General features: G+C 37.0%; 1 protein-coding gene across 1 annotated transcript; it reads left to right on the top strand.

Annotated features, from left to right (window-relative positions):
* Positions 1–3,902: 3,902 nt before the first annotated feature.
* stbd1 (starch binding domain 1) lies at positions 3,903–7,274 on the top strand. The gene is made up of 2 exons (XM_077194310.1): positions 3,903–4,366; positions 5,937–7,274. The coding sequence occupies exons 1-2, from the start codon at positions 4,102–4,104 to the stop codon at positions 7,202–7,204; spliced, it is 1,533 nt and encodes a 510-aa protein (XP_077050425.1). The 5' UTR covers positions 3,903–4,101; the 3' UTR covers positions 7,205–7,274.
* The last annotated feature ends 9,358 nt before the right edge of the window (positions 7,275–16,632 follow it).

The following is a 16,632-nucleotide window of genomic DNA, read 5'->3' as shown; positions in this document are numbered from 1 at the left end:
AGCTAGAAAAATGTCTGCGTCAACGGGAAAGAGACAAAGCCTGCCTCCCCCCTCACCACCAAGGTTGAGTAGACAAAGCACTCTTCCATCTCCACCGGCCTCTATGATTCCCACACCCTCTGCCCGATCTAGTAGAGTACCACCGGACATGCATGCAGGTCTAAATGTTCATGCACGTCCTGAGCCACCAGTTCCTTGTCAGAGGAACTCAACTTTAAGACACCCAATGAATGTGAATCCGATTCCATATTACCTGAATCAGCCACAAGGTGTTAATCAAGCCTTATCTCAAATCTACGATTTTGGTCATCCACTACTTCATCCTAGTGACCCTCAGTTACCGAGGTGTGATACTCTCCAATATAGTCAAACGCCAGGGAATGCTTTCTACTTTCCAGGCCCTTTATGCCCTCCATGGATGCCGCCGGCAATGTCAACTTACCCAGCTTATGTTCAAAACGGTGGAGTATTCAGGCCTCCGTATTTCCCTTATCCTTTACCTGATTTGCCATACGCCCTACCAGTCCATCCAGAGTATCGGGCTCCAATAGCTGCCGCACGACAATCACCTCAGGCTCCCTCCGGGCCTGTACCAGCCTCACCGATTAGAGTGACAGCTCCTGCCTAACCCCATAGTCATGCCTGCTTGTAGTTCTCACCATTTGCCTCTGGGCCCAGCACTATTTGATTCTGGTAGGCACCTAGAAGAGTATGCTGTCAGTCATCCTAGAAATGTTCAGTGCCATTCTGTTGCTGATATGATTCCCACAGTCTCGGCGTCCCAGCCTCATGAAGCACCTACTGATCGGGTGCAGTCTTCACCGCTGGTCCCGTCCATCCCAGAGCCTTCACCGCTGGTCCCGTCCAGTCCAGAACCTTCACCGCCGAAAAAGGAAAAGATGGGGCGGCGAGACGCGTCCCTTCCACAAGTAATCTATGCTGACTCTGTGCTCTTGACCCATAGGAAGTGGAGACACAGCCAGATCCTTGCTGATAGGTTTTGGGTTAGCTTCATCAAGAAATACCTCCCAAGCCTTCAGTCCCATCAGAAGTGAAAAACTGATGGTTCCTCCATCTCACCTTCTGCTGTGGTCATGGTGATGGATTCCCAGCTCCCTCGTAGTTCCTGTCCCGTAGGGACAGTCTCTAAGTTCCTGCCAAGTTCTGATGGCCACATTTGGGTTGCTGAGATCGTCATAAATGGCAAACAATTTATCCATCCAGTTAGCCGATTAATCGTTCTTCTTGCCTTTCCCACTGATCCTACTGTATGAGTGGGATTTCTTTGGACAAATATGTTGTCATATTTGGGGGCGGCTGTTAAATTTCCTAGTAAGTCACTCTATTGGGAGACACGCCCACTTCCTGGAACTCTTTTCACCTGAGGATAATTACCAATCAACCTCACTAGTGTGTCTCTCTTGGTGCTGACTGTTTGCTCCTTTGGTTGCTGCATGTGTTTGCCATATTAAGGAAATTAGATAATGAAGAAAGAAAGCAAATGACAATAAATCAATTGAGAATTAACTCCTGGACTCATTCCTGTGTTCTAATCGACACACCATTCTGGTAGCACTCATCCTTAACCAGCCACATATCGAATAATTTACATGTGTGGCGGGCAACACAGAAGCACTGTGCTATTTTGATTGACTCTGATCTGACTCGAGGCCCACAGAGAAGGAAATGAATAGTTGAAATAAAGTCGTTATTTTGGGGGGGTTTTGCGCACAAAAAGTATTCTCGTCGTTTGATAAATTTAAGATTGAGCCACTGTAGTCACTTGGACTATTTTAACGATGTCTTTAATAAATTTTCGGGGACAAGTTTCAATCCCTTAGAAGCCTATAAAGGAGTGAGAGCCCAAAGATTCACAGCCCTACTGTAAACCCATAAACCAGTGTCTATGTGGTTTTTTAAAAGTTTGTAGATACTTTGAAATGTCACATTAGAACAATAAAAAGGAAGAAATTCAGTTAATAATATCTTATTGGCCTGATTAACCAAGCTCTTCAAAATTTACTCAAATCACATGGAACTGCAAAAAAGACTTGTTATTAAATCCATTTGTGACGGGCCTCTGCTAAAGCTGGAGAAAAGAGGCTGTAAGATTTAAATAAATATTTTATAAAAAATTGATATACTTTACTAAACAAAGCAATTTCTAAAAAGCAAGTTTGAAGTAATGCTAAAGAACTTCAAAATAGCCTATATATTGCAAAATAATAATAATAATAACTTTTCTTTTTTCTTTTGGAACTGTTGTACTGTAGTAACAAGTGTAAAATTGCATTTAGCCTCATTTATCAGCAGGTGGCAGCAGATTATATTTTTACCAAAATAACACAGCATCAGCTTGAAATCAAACAGCTTTATGCAAAATTGTTTTTTTTATTTCACAATTATGTTGTAGGCTATACATTGTCACAGTATTAATGTATTAATTGGCTTTATGCCCAGCTGCACTACTTCCTGAACTTCAGCCAGCTCCTTTGTTTCCTGTCTGCCATTATTGGACAAACTGATTAATCCAGGTGTGCCTGGCCTCAGTAACAATAATCAGGCACACCTGGATTAATCAGTTTGTTCAATAATGGCAGACAGGAAATAAAGGAGCTGGCTGAAGTTCAGGAAGTAGTGCAGCTGGGCATAAAGCCTATTGCAATTGTTATAGGTAGTAAAGTCTTATCATATATCAGAGAGGTAACCATAGAAACTACAAGCTGAACAACTGACTTCAAGTGACAATCTTCATCTTTAAACTCCCATGATGATTGACAGTGCTTATTGATTAGCCTCATTGATAACACTGATAATAATCAGCAGGTCAACAAACGGGTAAAGTAAAAACTGCTGTAAAAAATGTCAAAGGTTTTCATCAGAGGGGACAAAGATCGAATGATTATTATGTATGTTTGTGCTCAAATCTGCTCTTGTGCATTTGTCATTAATATTAAACGCCTATTATTACAGCAATCACATTGCTAAAAATGTCTTGTGTTTGTCTCTTATTCAATCAAAACCCCAAAGCAAAATATGTGTCTAATCAATTAGAGGTTATCAGAAATGTTTGTGCTGCTTTATTCAAATCTAGAGTTAGTTTCCTGTTTAATCAATAACTGAACTTTGACTAAATTGACTTTGCAGAGCAAAAGACCCATAATATCAGCAGCACTGACCAACACATTTAGAGACTGAGCTGGAGTTCTCTGTGTTTCTTTGATGTAGCTCTACATTTTTGCTAAAACTGCCAGCAACTTAAATTATATATATAGCCATAAAAAGGAAAATGTAGTTTATAAATATATTTAATTCAAATGAATTCCTTTTCTTTTAGGGGTAGTATGAACAATATTAGATGTAACACTACGGTAGCCATAAAAACAATTTGCCAAAAAAGTAGAATCAAAAAAAAAAATGCAACAAAAAAAATCCAACATAAATAATTATGAAATAAAATAAATGAAAATATATTTGAAATTTAGTGGCAAAACAAAGGGGGGAGGGGGTATTAAAGAAAGGCAAAATAAATGTATTATATATTAAAGATGTATATTGCTATATATATATATATATATATATATATATATATATATATATATATATATAAACATATACATATATATATATATATATATAAACATATAGCCTATATGTTAATTAATATGTATTAATTGATTGATTAATTAATTAATATAAAATGAAAAGAAAATACAGATATACTAAAGTATATAAAACTACTGTTGCTGATTTTTAACAAATGTATTTTGTATTTTTTTATTGATTTATTCGCATTTTGTTTATGCATTATATAATCATTATTTTCTTCATAATGGCAAATGCTTTGGCAATACTGTTCAAGTCGTGCAAGTAAAGCTCATTTGAATTGAGAGAGAGAGAGAGAGAGAGAGAGAGAGAGAGAGAGAGAGAGAGAGAGAGAGCGCGAGCGCCCATTGGCAGTGTGCTCACCTGATTGCGGGGCTTCTTTCATCTTCTGCCGCATCAAAAGGTCATTTCGCCCGCGGCGCTGAGATAGAATGAAGTGATCGCGACACCAGCACGGATACATCTACACTGAAGCTTTCAGTTTTCACCCACAGCATGACCATGAAGAAGAGCAAACCGATTGCTCTGGACCGGCGCGATATCCATTCCTTGCTGGATCTGATCGGCGGCTCCGGTGCCGTAGTCGCCGTGGGGATCATTGCCATGCTGTCGGTGTGCGCCGCGTTCTACATTTACCGATCCTTTAGAGGTCAGCGCAGGAAGAGTGACGAGGATAACGGGAGCGAAACGGCGAGAGAAGAAGCGAGCTCGACTCGGAGGAGGAAAAGAGAGAGGAAAGATCGACCTACCGAGTCAACAGGTAAAAACGGACAATTGTTGGACAATTGACAATCGTAGGTTAAATATTGGTGCGCACATGTGAGACTTTTTTTTTATTCCACACACAAAATATCACTATTATCTGTAAGATATCACGGTAATGGGAAAAGAAATCACACGTGACAGCCATTGATGGTTAAACGGCGAAAAGCTGTCTCGAAGAGAAACAGCGCGAGCGGCCAGTCAGAAAACTTAGCCAATCAGAAACGTTACACATTTTCTGTAAAACAAAAATGTGGAGTGCGGGGTTTTGTAGATGGATTATGTTATTAATTGTTATATAATCATGTTGGGAAATAATTTTAGCTTTAAATCTAGGTCACACTCTACTTTGAGCATGCAACATTTCTTTGGACATGGCAACAAACCGGAAATGATGTCACGCTTTAAGATTTCTGTTTTTAAATAAATAATTCATGACATTAGAAAATGCCATCCAAGGTCTAAAACGTTCCAATAAAGCCACAGGATTTAAGACAAAAAAATGTAAAAAAAATTAAGCAGCAGAACTGTTGGTAACATTGATAATCATGAGAAATATTGATTGAGCAGAAAATCAAATTTATTTGAACGATACTTACTGTGTATCTCCTGCAAACCTGTAGCTCTGGGGTTTGTGTTCTTTGAATTCAGCTACTCTAAGATGTCAATATAAAATGTTTTTCTTGCATTTATTTGCATAATGTAATCTATTAAATCATCTAGGCTATACCATTATTTAGCAAAGAAGCTTATATCTAGAATATGTCTAAAACCTGATCATTTTTATCTTTGCGTGTAATATATATATATATATATATATATATAGGTAAAAAAAACAAAGCTTGTCTGAATGTTTGCGTAACATCCTTTGCTGGCTAGGATATTCCACAATCTCTTTGAAAGTTTGACAGTGACTATTGTTTTGCTGCCAAAATACGAGATGAACTGAATGTCAATGAGAAAGTGCAAAGTTAAATGCAGCTCTGATGCTGCATTTCATTTCAAAGAGCCAAAGCCTGAAAGGTAAACTTACACAGCACTCTTTTGTAAGACTAAGAGCACTCTCACTGTAAGCAATGGTATTTCTTTCTAGAAATACAGATCTAGTCAGTATACCAAGTTCTAAAGTCACAAGCTCATTCCCACTGATCTGAATCGTTGTTTTCAGTGCTCTAGCATTCGCGTGTCATGGTTTTTAGCTGTGAGTTTACAAATGTTTGACATTTGCTTGGTTACATTGCTGCTGATTACTGAGGAATTTTGATTTATTTATTAATAGATGAATAAAAATTGTGCAAGGTCTGTCAGTAAGTAACCTACTTCTAGCCAAAGATAATATTGACATTGACTGTTTTGACATGCACTTTTTCCATTAACCAATCGTTTTCCCTTACAAAAATTGTGTTCAACAACCGTAACCACAAATAACATTTTGAGTAAAAAAAAAAAAAGATGGAAAGAGCGAGAAAAGATTATACGTTCTTTCCTAAAAGAATTCCCATATGCATTTTTGATCAGTTGAAAGCACATGTGACGTGGCTGGCTAATGCATTTTCGTTCTCTTTTAGGTGAATGTCAGGATGGAAAGCGTTGCAGCGAATCCGGTAACCTCTCAGACACAGACAACATGCTCCTTCACACTGAGATATCAGAGAAAGACCTGAATGAAAGCACTCTCAAGGACTTGGAGGAGATTACAGATGAGCTTCTACCAGACTTAGAACCTGAAATGCGAGACAAAACAGATTCTGATCTGGATCAGTGGGTAGAAGTGGATCCTGATGAAAACACAGAATGTGAGGATCATATTCAGCATGAGGATGATGATGATGATGGTGGACATGAGGTTTTGGCTGATGTGAGTGTACGATCGACGCAATTAGATTGCCAACGTGAGAAAATTGAGGAATATCTCCAGAAATCTGAGACAGGGCTGAGTGTAGACACCGATGAACCATCTGAAACTGAAAGCGCTCAGGAGTTCATTTATCAGAGACATCATCAAGTCCCTTCTTCAGACCAAGCGGTTAAACAGTCCAATCCTAGTAAGATCCGACTGGAGGAAGACGACAAGATGTCAATGGTGGATGAAGCCAGCAAGAAGTTTGAAGATCACCATGACTGCCGTTTTCCACAAACAAATAACTTCGATTGCTGTTGCTATGACAATAAGTCTATGGTGAACCACAGCAACAGGTTTGACTTCCACAACTACTTGGGTTTCCACACTGATAATACCTTCCTTGTTGGGTCTCCTACACAGGTGAGCCTCTCACATGAGTCTGGTGAGAAGAAAACCAATGAAGAAAATGCATCAATTGAGGAGAATCATGAAAAGAATGAGATCAGCATCATGGACGCCATTATGGACAATAACGAGTGGCTAATCGTAGGTGCATCAGAGTTCAGAGATCTTCCCTGGCTTACGCCAACTGCAACCAGCACCGATGAAAAAGAAGGCCAAGTCAAGACTGGTTTAGCCAAAGAGGATGAAGAACCGGCGAATAAAAGAGTAGCGACCGTTCCACCTTTATCGCAAGTGGTTAACGTAACCTTCAGGATTCACTACATCACATACTCTCCTAGCCAGCTGGTGGCTGTTACTGGGAGCCTGCAGGAGTTGGGGGCCTGGGAGAGTTTCGTTCCACTCCACAGAGCCAAGGACGGGTTCTGGGCCAACACGATCACCCTCCCCGTGGAGAGCCAGGTGGAGTGGAAGTTCATCCTGGTGGAAGATGGAAGGATCTCTCGCTGGGAGGAGTGTGGAAACCGCTATCTCTTTTTAACTAGCCAAGATGAAGAAGTCTATATTGACAAGTGCTGGGGATGTTGCTGAACTTAGAGGTGACTATCTGTGGCTGCACGATTAATAAAAATAAAAATAAATGAAATCAGTATGACTGCAATATGGCTGCTCTACATGATCTCCATCTCTGCATCTGCTATGAGTTTGGTTCTCTTTAACATGAATTTGGGAAAGCAACATGCGCCAGTTTTACCATACTTGTAATGAGAAGCGCTTTTCAACAAAAGACAAACTTTGAGGGGATCCGTCAAAATAAATGATTGGTTTAAAGTTTGAAAAAAATTAGGACAGTCATAGATATCAGTATTATAATACAGTTGTAATATTATTATATTATTGTATCTAAATACTCTAATTTCTTATTGTTTTAATTAGTATTTTTTTATAATTTTATTTAGTCATAATAATAATTCTAATATTATAATTTTTATGCAACAATATTGATATAAAATCATAAAATTCTGCCACAGCCTCCCTGATTTTTTTAAAATTACATTTTAAACCACAATCGCAAATTATATCAAATATAGCAATTAGCCCCCCCCCCCCCCCAAATCGCGTAGTTATACTATCTTCTTCCAACTCTATACAGCAATAATAATCCTTAGTGCATTATTGAAATCCAATACAGTATGTAAGATTATATTATAATATAATTGATTATTAATGAATTAATTTAATAAAGCATGAGGCTGTGGAACTGTTACTATAGCAATAATATTAAAACATTTCAAATATGCACTTTTTTACGTCAATAAATGATATGTGTGTTGATTATATCCAACTGTACTGAAATTTATAATCCTGTAACAGCGGTGTACCAAAATGAGAAAATCAACAAAAAATTCCTTCATGCATAAGGGAAAAATCCTAATGCTTCCAGAGGTTGAAACAACTTTTTTGAAGTCTATCTTCATTCTGAGAATGTTTTGTGTGCAGTATTATTTTAATCTATAATGTTGCAACAATCACACTGATCTTTTCATGATCTCATTCTCACACTTATATTTAACTTTAGGCTGGAAACATACTCTATGCAAGTGCACAGATGCCTGGTTGAATGAATGAATGAATGAATGAATGGTTGGTTGATGCAAATATGCAGTCTCAGTGCACATATAAGAAACATCAGTTCTCAGGTGGAGTTTCCTTCAAATATTACTGAATTTATTATTCAGGTTTCTAGCTATGCACGTTGACTTTGATTAACGCAACCTTGTTAAGTGTTAATCTAAAATAGAAAACTGAATGCTGAAGAAGTCAATGAGTGCTAATTTCCACTTTAACACCCCTTGTTGCGACCCTGACACTGTGTTCGAAATCGAATACTTCCCTACTATAAAGTATGCGAAAAACAGTACGCCAACAGAGTATTGTATGCCTGAATGCATAAATACGAAAAACATTGGGCAAAAAGTCCCCGGATGACCTACTGATTCTCCTAAACAGGCTTTCCTGTAGCTCAAACAGTAGAGGTCGCTTGCAACGCCAAGGTCATGGGTTTGATTCCCAGGGAAAGCAAGAACTGATAAGAATGTAAAAATATGTACATTGGAATCCAATGTAATTCGATTTGGATAAAAGTGTCTACCAAATATGTAAATGTAATTCCGGCGAGATTCTGAAGTCTGCATTCGATATACACTTTACTATCCCATGAGGCCACAGGAGAGGATTTATGAATGGCAGTGAAGCGACCTGGTAGGTCAACTGACAGTAACAACATGACGGATGTAGTTCTTCTGAATTTCATTCATACTACACACATTCATACTATACAGAACGATTTCGGCAGCAGCCTGAGAATACAACATGTAGAAATTCTGCATTTCTTCACACTAAGAAAAAAATAGTTATTTTAAGAACTGATCCACAGAAAGCTTTCGCTGTGAAACCTTTATTTTTAAGAGTGTTGCTCTGTATTTTATCTAAAATAGAAAACTGAATGCAGAAGAAGTCCATTTGTGCTAATGCCAGCTGTAGCGCCCCTTGTGGTAACACTGAGAATACAACAATGTACTGCATTTTGCTAGAAACTTTTAGCGTTTACTTCAGGGGCGTAATTTACGTGTGGGACATTGTCCTCACCACTTTTTGTTAGGGTCGATATTGTCCCCACCACTTTTGAAACAAGCAGACTAGCAGAGCATGCATTTCGTTTGTTTGTTAAATAAGAGGTGATCTAGCACGCTGAAATATGTTTTTGAAATCAAGTGATCAAAGTGCTCGTTGACTCTTCGATCAGTGGTCCAGATAGTGTTCTCTTGTGGCTCGCGCACACCGCAGTCTTCTCACGGACGCGCGCTTTAATCCGTTTCGGAGACTATCTATTCGTTCCGATGAAATCACAAAATAAAATGCACTCAAATGTGTCCCTGCTTTATATACAACCACTGATAAACATGATCGGTTTTAATGAAGAAAAAAAAACAAACAATACGAGTGCGGATTAAAACCCAGAACCTCTGACAGGCTTGGCAAAAGGACCATTATTGTACATATGTATTTGTAGTCGGATCTATATATTTATTCACGTGAAAATTATTGGTACTAACAACATATATTAGATCTCATTAAACGACAAATTAATCCCAATGTAGGCTACTATTTAAATGTCCCCTACCCACCCAAACACACACACACACACTGTCCCACCCACTTTTTAAAGCAATGTTACGCCACTGGTTTACTTACTTGCATAGAGTATCTTTCAGGCCTGTGATATGATTGTCCAGTATGCTTTGAATGCTTTGTGAACTGCTTGAGCAATGCAGAACACTGACCGGCCAAAAAACACAATTTTCTTTGTAACAGTTTGGCATCCTATACTCTGACTCTAATAGACTCTGACTCTTATAATAGTGGTTATGTTAAATGCTGACATAAAATTCAGCGTACTCTTTCCAAATCCCAGCCTGGACTGTTTACATATAGCCATTCTCTAATCACAAGTTAAACGGCTGCTGTACCCTTGATTCTATTACATTATTTAAATATGTGACAATGGCATCAGCATTCCTGCTGACAACATCACTATAGATTTTTGTTTGCCATCACTGTCAACTGCATGTTAAACACTCTAATTTAGTCCTTACAGAGATTTTATGCTTCTTATTTGAGGCAATGAATAAAAAAAAAAAAGTGTATATATTTTTATTGTTTCACAACGACTGCCTTAAAATGAATAACCATTGCTGCTTTCACTTCTGACTAAACATGTTTATGTGTCTGTTGGCTGTTTTTGTTTTTCTGTGAAATTCAGGTGTAAAGCTGTTTCTGACCTTTAAACGTATGTTTAACATGTCAATCAGTAAATGTCACTCAGCAAATGACTTAATTAATAAAGTAAATTATTATATTAACAATTTGTTTCTCACTGTATTTTACATCTTTCACTTAAGGAAAATACTGTAATATATATATATATATTCATAAGTCACTGTTTGGATTTAAATAGGAAAATGCTTAAGAGTCTATGATTGGACCATTATTGCAGTGATTATGATGTTTCTAGTATATGTTCGACAACAGTTCTTCTAACCCTAATTGATGGAGTGTGTAGCTTTTCATTTCTTAAATCAAATTTCTTAATCATGACTATATTCCAGGATGATAATGTCAAGATTCATCAGGCTCAAACTGTGAAAGAATGGTTGGGAGGGACATGAAGAATCATTTTCACACATGAATCGGCTCCTCTGAGTTCAGATCTTAAATTCATTGAAAGTGTTTGGGATGTGCTGGAGGAGACTTTACAGAGTGCTGGACTCTTGCATTGACAATACAAGATCTTGACCAAAAATTGATGCACCCCTTGATAGAAATAAAATCACAACATTTATTTCCATCAAGAGGCACACACATTTTTTGGTCAAGATTTGAACATACATTTGGGCTTGAATGCGAATGATTCTTGGTGTGCTTGACATGCGGACAATATGATAACTACCATAATCACAAACTCAACGTTGCTGTCCTAATGAAAATGAAAGGGAAATGAATCATGTCCTCTTCACTGACTGTGTTATATTGCAGCACTATTTGCTGTTTTACTCCCCAAACACACAGTGACTTTGGCCTCTGACAGGATCATGAAACATTTATGGGTTCAAAGGAAGTTTGAGTCGAATGTGATGGAACATTCTATATGTAATGCAAGGTTTCATATCATTCTTCATGACATCATTTCATTCCTTGTATTCTTTTTTCCCCCCCTCTGAGAATTTGCTGCATGTGTGACATACAGTAGAAACAGATCGAGAGCATTTTCATGTGTGTTGTCATGAGTTTGCCAGTCCAAAGGCATGTGAATGATTAATTTGACCACAAGAGAAGTAATTTAAGGTCAGAAAACTGACATACTTAGAAAAGAGAGATAAAAGGGAATAAAAATGAAAACCAGTTGGCTTACACAATTAAATGCCAGTAAAAGCAAATGCAATGCAGTCTAGAAATCTTAAACATCTGAACTCTTCAGTTTGGGGTCAGTAAGATTGTTATTGTTTAAAAAAAAGTCTTTACTGCTCATCAAGGCTTTATTTATTTGATCAAACAGTAAAAACAGTAATATTGTGAAATATTATTTAAATTTAAAATAACCGTTTTCTATGTGAATATATTGTAAAATGTAATTTATTCCTGTGATGCAAAGCTGAATTTTAGTCTTCAGTGTCACATGTCACATGACCCTTAGAAATCATTCTAATATGATGATTTGCTGCTCTGGAAACATTTCTGGTTATTATCAATGTTGAAAACAGTTGTGCTGCTTAATATGATTGTTGAAATCGTAATACGTTTTTCAGGATTCTTTGTTAAGCAACTTATAAGCTGCCTTGCGACAGTAAATACACTAAGTCATCTAAATGGAGTTTTGAAGAGGCTCCAGACAGAGATAGAAAGGGGTCATCTCTGAATATCCCACCCCTCCTTGGAGAGAACGGACTTCTGACTCTAGTCTAAAACAGGTTTAGCTTTCTGTGACCTAGTTTATCTTTTCAGAAGAAAAGCTTAAACCAGCCTAAAGTGTCCATGGTTTGCTGCTGAGTTTGTTTTCACTGGTCAGGCTGGTCTAATTTTTTGGTTAGACACTGCAGACCAGTAAACTCCTCATGATACCATGGCACTGTTTTATTGCCATAATCATTTTCAAGGTACTTCAAAAAGTCTGTGGTATTACCATTATGGTAGCCTCCAAAACATTTTCCATGGTAAATTGTACGGTAATGATACTTTTTGTAAGGAGTGTGTATAGTATCTTAATTTATGTATTAGGGGAGTTCTAATATAGTTTGCATTATTCTGTTAATCAGAATGCAGTTCAGATACTCTAGAGTGTGTTTATTTTAAAGGTGTTAAAGTGTGTGTGTTAAGCAGAAAGAGTTGCTATTGCTTTTAATAGAAATCTCATTTACACCCTTCAGGCTTCACTATTCTCCTGTGAGTTTCTATGACAAACAAATTTACAGCCAGTTGACACCAGAGAGAAGGGACTTACTCAAATATGCTACAGCTAAGGGGGAGTTCATGTATCATATGACAAGGTATGACATTTTAGATGTATGCAAAGGTGCAGTGGTGTTGCAGGATTTGACCTCTGACCTCTGTATACATCTCTGGTATAGGCTTGATTACTTTGCTGTGTTTAAGTATTTACACATAGTACACTTAAATGTTATTGAAAGAAGTGTCTTCTGCTCATCAACATGCATTTATTTGATCAAAAATACAGCAAAAACAAAAAAAAATGTTAAATATTATTACAATTTAAAACAACTGTTTTGTATTTGGATATACTGTATATTCAAATGTAATTTATTCCTGTGGTCAAAGGCAAAGCTGAATTTCCAGCACCCCGGTATTCAGTGTCACATGATCCTTCAGAAATCATTCTAATATGCTGATTTGCTGCTCAACATTTCTTATTATTAAAATGTTTCAGGGTTTAGGATATATAGTTCAAAAGAACAGCATTTATTTTAAAATATACTATATTTACTTTCACTTTTGATCAATTTAATGCATCCTCCTTGTTGAATAAAATGACTCAATAAAAAAACTAAATCTTACATCAAATGTTGGAATGGTATGTGACATAGTTATGTCTATCATATCATAGGCCTGGTGATGAATTAGGGGATAACAATCCTGCCTTGTATCCCAAAGGTCCTCAGTTCTAACCCTGCTAAAGGAAGATTCATGAAGAGTTGCTCCGTTACCTAATCACCACTTTGCCCTTGGGCTCCAGGGGAACTGTGCCTGCAGTAAGTGCACTGGGTGTCAACACAACACTAAAATTGTTTAAAGGAACAGTTTACACCAGAACTTCTGTTACTATTTATTGACCCTCCCATTGTGAAAAAGAAGTACACTTTAGCATACTTTTGAAAAAAAAAGAGACGCCTACTGGAAATATTAAAGCTAATTTGAAATGATACAGGCCATAAAAGGGCTACATGTAGAATTCAGAAACCCTTATTATTCTTATATTGTATAAACGTTCTTTTTTGTTCTCCACATAGGGTAAAAATAATTCGGAAATAAATTGCAGCGATAACTGTTAACAAACATCCAGATGCCATCCACACTGCTAAGAGAAATGTTGGATATGTCTGCTCTAGATCTGTGATTCACCGACGTCATGTGGACAGAAGAGGTCATTAAAATTACACTGTTTGATTATTAAGTACATTTTAAACTATAGAGACTATATAGATATAGTGGCTATACTGGCTATGTGAGACTATAGTTTGAATGAATCCCTTTTCTTTGCATGTCACATTGACATTACATAGTAAAGAACAGCTCTCTCTGCATTATTCTGAACATCGTAGAAACATTTCGAGTGTCATTGAGCGGAAGAGAGGCTCTCAGGAGAGAGGATAAACGTCACCTCCTTTTGATTTTCCTGACAAAATTGTCCCGAGTCCTTCACATAAAAATCCGTATAGGCTTTCATAGACAAGTCAGGGAAGGGCTCACTTTAAGTTGTTACAAGCTGTTCACACACTGCTGGCAACAAAAATATGATTAATTCATGAAATTCTTACATAGCCCCATTAACAAATGCATTATTATTTGCTAAAACATTTCCATCCATTGTAGCTCTCAAGTCTAATTTGTGTTAACTCAGATATGCCCCTTCAAGACATCCCCCTTATGCTCGTCCCCAATTACAAACACACACACACACACACACGTAGTGTTTCCATGTTTTATGGGGACTTTCCATAGACATAATGATTTTTATACTGTACAAACTGTATATTCTATTCCCTTACACTAACCCTACCCCTAAACCTACCCATCACAGAAAACTTTCTGCATTTTTACATTTTCAAAAAACATCACTTAGTATGATTTATAAGCTGTTTTCTTCATGGGGACCAAAACATTTCCCCACAAGAACAAGGATTTCAGATATTGCCATCCTTATGGGGACATTTTGTCCCCATAATGTAGGGTTTACCAGACCACACACACACACACACACACACATTGAAATATATGTGCCTCCATATAAAAACTTACACACTAATGGAAATACTCTGCACTTGAAACTATTAATAAAACATATCTCTCTCTCATACTGCTATACCCCATGACTGCTGTTGCCCTTCAACAGACCCGCTATAAAAGGATAGCATGTAAATGAAATGCCAGACCACAGAAATAGCCTGGATAACATAGCAAGCCCACAGCGCTGACGGCCTTTAGTGAGCTATATGTGTCATTGTCATACCTGCTACATTTATTCAGTAAAAGGAGAAGATTACACTGCAAAATGTATCTTTAATTCTGTAATTCCAGCACGTTTTTTACCATCACCACCTTAAAGTGCAGAACTTCCATGCAAAAATGTAGACTGATTAAGTTTTGATACCTTATTTAATTATTGATGGACTAGAAGCTGGTACGTTGAAGCAATTTCCAAGTAAAAAAAAAAATGTACAGCTATTTCATCATTTCACAGCAAACAAATTATGACTTGATGGGTTTCAGATGGATTTGTTGAGTAAGGACTCATTGAGCACACTCTGATCACGTGAACACTGAAACTAGCTCTTAAACAAGTGATTGGCCGCTATGGGTTCGTCACTGAGTGTGTTTGCAAGCTGATATTTATAAAGCAATCAGTTCAGTCAATAAACCTGATAACACAAGAAACCCGTTTGATTTAAAAGGACTTTGTTTTCCTCTCGTTTTGATGTCCAAACAAACAGGCCTGCTCGCTTACACACACTGAATAACACTGTTTACGTGCAGATCCAAATCGGGGTAAAGGCCACAAATCCACATGCAGATTGTTTTTTCACTTCCAGTCTCTTCTGCTCACCAAGGCAGCATTTATTTGATCAAAAATGCATTAAAAACAGTAATGTTGTGTTTTTTGTATTTTATTTTAATAGCCTATATTTTAAAGTGTAATTTTTTTTGTGATGGCAAAGCTGGATTTTCAGCCTCATTACTCTAGTTTTTAGTGTCACATCATACAGGTTGTTGCTCAATTATTGTTGAACAATTTTTAATTATAAAGCACGTATTAATTTCTTTAAAACTTTTGAATGGTATCACAATTTCCACAAAAATAGGAAGCAGCACAACAGCTTTCAATATTAATAATCAGATAAATTATTAGATTGTTTAAATGATTAAATAAACAGACATGTTTCTTAAGTAGCCAATCAGCATATTAGAATGATTTCTGGATCATGTGACACTGAAAGACTGGAGTAATGATGCTGAAAATTCAGCTTTGACCACAGGAAATTACATTTTAAAATATATTCACATAACATTTAAATTTGAATAATATTTCACAATACTGTTTTAACTGTATTTTTGATCAAATAAATGTAGCCTTGGTGATCATTAGAGACTCCTTTCAAAAACATTAAAATCAAAAATCTTAATTATTCCACACTTTTCTGTATACCATGCACATATGCAAAAAGAAGGGGGGAGGTCTATCCACTTATTTCAACTGTCTTTTATGTGTATACTCATGTATGTAGGCTATATATACATACTGCATGTTTAATATGGATAAGTGTGTGTATTTGTTTGTTACTGTTAATTTTGGCACTGAAAGACGATAGGCTACTGTGTCTACGAAATGGCTTTTATTTTTGAACACTGGTGCTATTTTACTGGCAAACTCTCAGCACTTCTCAGCATGCAAACGTTGTGTGCATTACATAAATACAGGAAAAACAAGCGGTCTGCTGTAGCGCCTCTGTTTATTATTCACACTCATAAACATTTTAATCAAATTAAACATCAAAGCCCAATTTAATTACGCACTTTAAACATTTAGAAAACATGTTTCTTTTCAAATTAGACAGCGTAAAGAGACCACCCAGACATTTATAGGTCAGTCCAGATTTTGAAAATTAAACTCTGCGTGTTCACGTTTTTCAGTGAACACGTTTTTGATAAGGCAACTGAAACTATGGTGT

This window comes from Siphateles boraxobius, unplaced genomic scaffold (assembly GCF_051911475.1).
Source record: "Siphateles boraxobius isolate OS27281-9 unplaced genomic scaffold, OSU_SipBor_1 11, whole genome shotgun sequence".
Taxonomy (NCBI): domain Eukaryota; kingdom Metazoa; phylum Chordata; class Actinopteri; order Cypriniformes; family Leuciscidae; genus Siphateles; species Siphateles boraxobius.
The sequence above is the reverse complement of the archived record's forward strand: the minus strand, read 5'-3'. Positions and strand labels throughout refer to the sequence as shown.

Bases quoted from the DNA above. Each gene is read 5' to 3' on its own strand.
- stbd1 (XM_077194310.1), top strand. From the start codon at position 4,102: ATGACCATGAAGAAGAGCAAACCGATTGCTCTGGACCGGCGCGATATC. The intron at 4,367-5,936 runs GTAAAAACGGAC...GTTCTCTTTTAG, and splicing joins TCGACCTACCGAGTCAACAG to GTGAATGTCAGGATGGAAAG.